The sequence below is a fragment of the Populus trichocarpa genome, chromosome 19 (genome assembly GCF_000002775.5).
Source record: "Populus trichocarpa isolate Nisqually-1 chromosome 19, P.trichocarpa_v4.1, whole genome shotgun sequence".
NCBI lineage: Eukaryota > Viridiplantae > Streptophyta > Magnoliopsida > Malpighiales > Salicaceae > Populus > Populus trichocarpa.
Window position 1 is genome coordinate 10,806,020 of NC_037303.2, and position 7,418 is coordinate 10,813,437.

Consider the following 7,418-nt stretch of genomic DNA (forward strand, 5'->3'; position numbering starts at 1 on the left):
TGTGTAAGAAAGTATTTAAGAAAATTACTCCATGTAATAAATGCCCATTATTAGAACAAAGGTTTCTATTCTTGCTTTGAGAGCTGATCGTTGTTTACATAATTTAGCAATTTTAGGATCATTTAGCTGTGTTTTAATCGTAATCAGATCCTTTCCTCGTCTTAGTTTTCAAGGGGCTGCTAGTGAAATAAACAAACTTAATAATTTTGGTTTCATCAGTTTCTTTGTGTAGATTTCAAAGAATAGATAGTACTAGTTAGTTCACACGCGATTTGCCCCGCTGGTTAGATAATTTAAAAACAAATAATAATAATTATGCAAGTTTTTCAAATATATTTTTTTTTCAAAAATAAATCTAATTATAAATCAAAACATATACATGCATTTAATCACATACATTGAGAATCATTTGTATCAATAAATATAAAAAAACAAAGTGTTAATACGTTTATTCAACTCATCTCGCTACAGGTCGTATAATTTTTTTTTTCTAATGTGTAGTTATTATTAAAGTGTTTTTTAAAATCGAGTAAAAATATAACCATGAATCAAAAAGTCAATACTTATATATAATAAAATATAGTAAAGATCATATGCGTTAATAAAAACATGTAAGATCTCAAGTTAATTTTAAATGTAGCAAAAAATGAAATAATATTGCAATTGATACAATGAAACACTATTTTCTTAGTTTTTGTAGAGTAATTTTTCAAAAAAAATATGTAAGGAAAAAATATTAAAAAAAATTACAAAAGAATAAAGATAAGAATAAAAAAAAATGGTATAAAGAGGCCAAGTGTAAAGCATAGTTATCAGACCCAATCCGGGGGTTGACCCGAACAAGGAGCTGGGTCCTGGGTTACACGGGTTGACTCGGGTCAACATGAATCAACGCTGAAAAATAAAAAAAAAAATTTGAAATTTTAATATTTAATATGAAAAAATGAAGAAACAATTCATGTGAATATAGGCTATACGTGTTATAAATAATGAAGTTTAAAAAATTATTTTAAAAGGTTTTTTATCTCACATTGAAAAGACACTATGTTAGTATGTTATCTTTTTAAGTTGAAGTATTTAAATCAAAAATATTTTTTATCTCACATTGAAAAAATATAACTTTTTTCTTGTGAATATAAAGTATATATACTAAAGAGTTTCAAATCTCACATTAAAAAAATAATTTTTTTTCTTGTGAACATAGAATATATAGACTAAAGGGTTTCAAATCCAACATTAAAAAAATAAAACAATCTTCTAGTATTTATATAATAAACTTTAAAAATGGTTAATAACGAACTAAAAAATATTAAAAAATGGTGGTCACTAGCTAGGAGAAAAAACACATTTGAAAAAAAAAAAAACGGGTCTCAACCGGGTTTTTGCTTATCCAGGTTTTTTGCCTTACTCGGACTGATCCAGCCACCGAGTCCTAGGTCAACGTACCGAGCTGGTGCAGGTTTAATAACTATGGTGTAGAGTGGTATATATTCAAAGTGTAAGGAAAAAAAAATATTTTGTTTCCAAAAAATATTGTAAAGAAAACAAATATTAAAAAAATGAAGAGAAGAAAAAAATAATGATAAATAGGTCAATTGTAAAATAATAAAAATATCAAGTACAAAGAGAAAACAAATATATAAAAAAAATTATTTTCTAATTAAAAAATAGATTGTCATTGCTACAGTAAAATAAAATGATAAAATTTATAATTACATCATTTCTACATGAAAACACAATTTTCTTTGTATATGTATAATAATTTTAGGTTAGTTAGTGTATCAAACAAAATTAAATTTTATATTCAAAAGATTTTAACCTTTATATTGATCTAATATGTTTAGATGAATTGAATAAATTTATTTGAATGATGGTTTTAGATTTGAACTTAGGAAAAAAAAGAGAGAGAGACCATATCTCCTTAATTACTAGACCATCATTTAGAGTTAACTAGATTATATTATAAATTCTCATTTTTATTCATCAACATGTTCTTTAATGTTTTCTTACAAATAAGTTCATGTTTTCCCATTAAATTACCAATGTTGGATAGTTTGAAAAAATTGAACTATGGAAAAGTTTTTGAAAATAAATTTCTTGAAAAAACCATCAACACAAATCATTGATATTTACTTATGTAACATTTCACCCCAAATTAAACTATGGACTTTTTTTTTTTTTAATTTATTTTTCTCCAAGTAATTTGCTTCTAAAGCTGTTTAATGAGAACTAAATTCCCACTTTGATGAATCTTGTTTTTCTTAATTGTTACTGTATGAATATATTTTTAACTTTTCTTATTAACAAAATAAGGAATATGGGCCTACAGGCCCAAATTAAAAGCACTACTTACAATAGGTTATTCATTTCGAAATTCCGGCCCAAAGTTAAGCTCACCAGACATCTCCAATTAAAAAAAAATCAAAATGAAAACCCGATGAACTAGCCATCAGAGATTTGATTAAAATAGGAGTAGGTTAAATCCAAAAAAAAAAAAGAAAAAAATTGTAGATTGTCCAAAATTGCCAGGTCGAACTGAAAGCATATTTATAAATATTGAATAAAATGTCTAAATAATTATTTATATATCAAGGAACAAGCTTTGGGTAAATATGAAGCCTGAGGTTCTGTTTCTATATTTATGATTTTCTTTTCATTTGTTTAATAAAATTTACATTTATTTTTTATAAGGAAGAAATATTGTAGCGCTTTTAATTTGTTTGTGATTAGTTTTATACATATATTTTCTTTATTATATTCGTGTTAGACTATAATTTTTCCTTGCAAGAGTGATTATCAAGCATTTATTAGCCAAGAGGATTCTGCTACAAGACCAGATTAAGCTTGGGATGGTAGCTACTTTCCTTCCAAGGTACACAAAGTTTGTTAAAAAAAAATTATTAATAAAAAAAAAGTCAAATTAAATTTTTTTTTAAAAAAAACCAAAACCGGTTCAAATCGACTAGCTTTGATTCGGTTCAGTTGTTTTAAACAAAAACCGGTTTGACTCGGTTTTTTGGTTTGACTCGGTTTTGGCTTGGTTTTTTCTAGTTTTAGCTGGTTTTTTTTGATTTGGTTCGGTTTTAACTGAGTTTTTTCAATTTGACTCGGTTTTGCTATGTTTTTTTTCTGTTTGGCAGTAGCATAAGGCTGATCAGGATGGTGATCAGCAGTCACCTAGACTACTTATCCTTCAAGTCAGAGAGAAGGCAGGAGCAGAAGGTTGATCAGGATGGTGATCAGGCTGTTAAAGAAACCTGGTCGTCAAAACTCTTGAAGTTTTTGAGATTTATAAGCCAAGTGTACATGTGCGTCCCATTTTTGCTTCTGTTGGAGCTGATACTGGGAAGCTATACAGTGGTGCTTCAGAAGCCTCTGATGATGTTGTCCTCAAGTACATTGAAAAGGGAAATCTGGTAAAACCAATGAACAAGTCCATTCTAGTTCTAGATCCAATGTTATGTGATGCTTTGTTCAAGGGAGCTATTAAGAAAGGATCAACTTACCCGACTGAGATTCATAAAAAAGATTTAGGATCCACATTTGTAAGCCGGATGCAAGGCCACCACATTGTGACTAGAGGAAGTGAATCAGTTGTTCATAAAGGTGAAGACAATTCAGATAGTGACTGAAAGACGTCAAGGTAACAAGAACTCGACGAAAGTTTCGGGCATAGAAACATTCTTGATGGACGCTGATGCATTGGCATCAGAGCTGCAGAAAAAGTTTGCTTGTAGTACATCAGTGGCAGAGTTACCAGGTAAGTTTTTCTCGATTGTTTTGTAGGTAAAACATATTTGTGTTGCTTCTTTATCAAAGCATTTTGGTTTCAATGTGGCAGGGTGATAATTAAAGTAACTTATATGTGAGGTTGCTTGTATGCTGTTGCATCTGGCTTTTAAATATCATCCCTGTGTTCTTCAATTTGTGCGTGTGCGTGTGTGGGAGAGGGAGAGGGAGAGAGAGCTTGCAGCCATCCTTTACTTAATCAGCTGATACCATTGAATGGAGTTCTTCAGACATATCATTCCCCTCCTTTTGTAAGGTGTAACAGTTTGGTGTTCCCAAGATAGTTCTCCTTGCTTCTATTCAGCAGCATTGAAGCTCTTACACTGAGACTTGTTTATATTTTTGAACAATTTTCAATTTTTTTCAAAAAACAGTGGAGTAGTAAAACAGGTCTCTGAACCTTTTGGTTGGAAAGATGAGCACATGCTTCCATGGTATAGACAAAACAAGAGATGAAAAATTCTCTTAGACAGAATACAGAAGATGAGCACATGCATTCAGACATCTCAGACAAGTCCATTAAGATTATGCTAGGAAGTATGGTGCCATAACTTCGCATGAAATGAATTGAAAGAAACATTCATACAATCCTTCAATATGCTATATCCTTACTAATCCAATTGGGAAAATTCAAGAGGAACAGTAATCATCAGAATTCCCACCATAAACTCTTTCGATTCAACACTACATTCGACTCCCTTTTGAGGACCCCATGCCCTTAGCAATCCCTCTTAGCACAAACTTTTGAATCTTCCCAGTTGATGTCTTGGGAAGCTCATCTTTAAAGACCACAGTTTTAGGCACCATATAGTGTGGCATTTTTTCCCTGCAAAAATCAATTATATCCTTCTCACCAGGCTTTTGAGTCAACCCATCCTTCAAACCCACGAATGCGCATGGTGTCTCACCCCAGAACTCATCAGGTCGAGCCACCACAGCCGCCTCGTTAACAGCAGGATGTGTATACAGCACAGACTCAATCTCTACACTGCTAATATTCTCTCCACCGCTGATGATCACATCTTTGGACCTATCTTTGATTTCTAAATAACCATCTTGGTGCATAACACCCACATCTCCGGTGTAAAACCAGCCATCTTTCATGCACTTTGATGTGCCGGTTGGGTCTTTTAAATAACCCAGCATAATACACCCACCTTTTAAAACAACTTCACCGAGTGCTACCCCGTCTCGTTTCACACTCTTTCCTGATTCGGGTTCCAAAACATCGATCTCAGTGAACCCAACAATCTTAACTCCTTGTCTTGCCTTGAGTCTAGCTCTTTCGCTTGGTGGAAATGTATTCCACTTTGGTTTCCATGCACAAGACACCACAAGCCCTGCTGTTTCAGTTAACCCGTATCCATGACTCACTACAAAACCCAATGACTCTGTCCTGAATAGCACGGCGGATGGTGGTGGGGCTCCGGCGGTTAAAATCTGAATTGGGTTTCTAAGTGGTTCTTTATTTGTAGAGTTTGTTAGCATGGTCAACACCACAGGAGCACCACACATGTGAGTGACACCGTGTCGTTTGATCAAGCTGTAGATCGTCGGACCATCAAATTTACGGAGACAGATGTTGGTCCCACCAACGGCTGCTATGCCCCAAGGATAGCTCCATCCGTTGGCGTGGAATATCGGTAGGGTCCACAAATATACGGGTTGTTTTGGAACTCCCCAATCAATCAAGGATCCAACAGTGATGGTGAAAACACTTCTATGGCAATGGACTACTCCTTTAGGAGATGATGTTGTACCTGACGTGTAGTTTAGCACCATCGGGTCCCACTCACTATGAGGCTGGACCCACTTGAACCCAGGATCACCTTTCTCCACCATGCTTTCATAAGCGCAGCAAAAATCATCGGTTATAGATGATTCTGCTGCCTCAGCATCATCCGCGATGAGGACGAGAGGAGGGCGCTTGGTATTCGGAGGTAGCAAAGACATGGCGTCCAGGATGACGTCACGTGAGAGGCAATCAACGAAAACGAGCTTTGATTCGCTGTGACGCAGGAGTATGGACATAGTACGTGCATCTAGGCGTGTGTTGATGTTGTTGAGGATGGCACCAGACATGGGCACGGCAAACTGAAGCTCGTACATAGCAGGGATGTTGGGGGCGACAACGGAGACCACGTGGCCAGGCTTGATGCCGTACGATGACAGAGATGATGCCACTTGGAGACATCGACGGTGGGTTTGAGACCACGTATAAGTACTGTTGTTGTAGATGACAGATGGGCAATCACCATATACAGTAGCAGTTCTTTCCAAGAAAGCTAATGGTGTGAGAGGAGATAAGCTTGCTGGTGTTGGCTTCAGTTCCTCCATTTTTGCTGCCAGATGAACTTTTAGCTCTTGTTACGAGTTCTGGGAAGTCGTGGAATGAGGATTAATACCAAAGACTGATAGGATTTGGTCAATTAATTAAAGATAAAAAAAAAAAATAGATTGAGATAAGATTTTAGGACAAAAAAAAAAGACAAAAGAAAAGTTCGGAAGTTTCCTCACAACGTCAAATAACACATTGTCAAATGATAAAGCTTCGGTGCATATTATTTCTTTTTTCTATGTTTTTGATACCGATTGATTCATGGATGGATGTTGTTGCATCTTAATCTTGTTTATGGTGCTAGCTACCACACATTTTATTCTGTTCAAACAATGACGAGGTAATATCTTATAATTTACAATTTTATTTATATTAACTAATATTTCATATAATCTTTTAGTTTTGGATGTTGATATGGAAGATCATAAAGAGTAGACTTAATATGGATAGTCAAAACTTAGTTTAGAATAAGATCTAAATAATCAAAGACAAAAAAAAGTTAAGAAAATCATAGAATAAAAGGTAATCATGTTTTTCAAGGAATGTAATTGTGATTAGCAAAAATCAAGGATTAAAAAACATAACAACAATTAAAATAATAAATATCAAATTTGATATAAAAAATAAATGAAACTAAAAGATGAGAGATGAATTTGAAGAAAAAAATCAATTTAAAAAGAACAAAATAACAAAATAAATAGCAATCAAAATAATGATAACCAAATTAGATACAACAAAAAAATAACATGACACTTTTTTTATTTTGATAAGGAGAAGAAAAACAGAATGAGAGAAAAGAAGAAACAAGTTGACCGGAGCTCAACAGCTGTGCAGCCATGTACACATGTCTAACCACTAGAAAGATCACACTGGGATGCTTCCAACATAGATGTGAAAGGGGGAATTTAGTTGTCCAACCACTTTTGATTTTTAAATTATATTTTATATTTGTTAAAATAGCAAATTTTCATTCAATTAACTTGATTATAATAAAAAAAATTATGATTAAAATACAAAAAAATCTCTGGACATTAATTCAAAAAAATATTGTTTTTAAAAGTAATTAAGTATTTGCATCGTACTTTAAAAATATTAAAACTAATTTTTTCTCAATTAATATATTAATGACTAATGAATCTTATAGAAAAATCATATTATTCCGAGTAATTAGTTGAATGATTTTCTTTTGGAATGATAACTTTTTTTTATTTTACTATTTCAATCAATATTGAAATGAAATTATATATGGAATAAAATCCTTTTAATTTTAATTTTATCGTTCTCAAATCTC

The 7,418-nt window shown here is 32.8% G+C and overlaps 1 protein-coding gene across 1 annotated transcript; it reads right to left on the reverse strand.

The window, feature by feature from the left end:
• Positions 1-4,281: 4,281 nt before the first annotated feature.
• LOC18108403 (2-methylpropanoate--CoA ligase CCL4) lies at positions 4,282-6,335 on the reverse strand. Its single transcript, XM_006371312.3, has one exon. It carries the CDS (start codon positions 6,124-6,126, stop codon positions 4,474-4,476), a length of 1,653 nt encoding a protein of 550 aa, XP_006371374.3. The 5' UTR covers positions 6,127-6,335; the 3' UTR covers positions 4,282-4,473.
• Between the last annotated feature and the right edge of the window lie 1,083 nt (positions 6,336-7,418).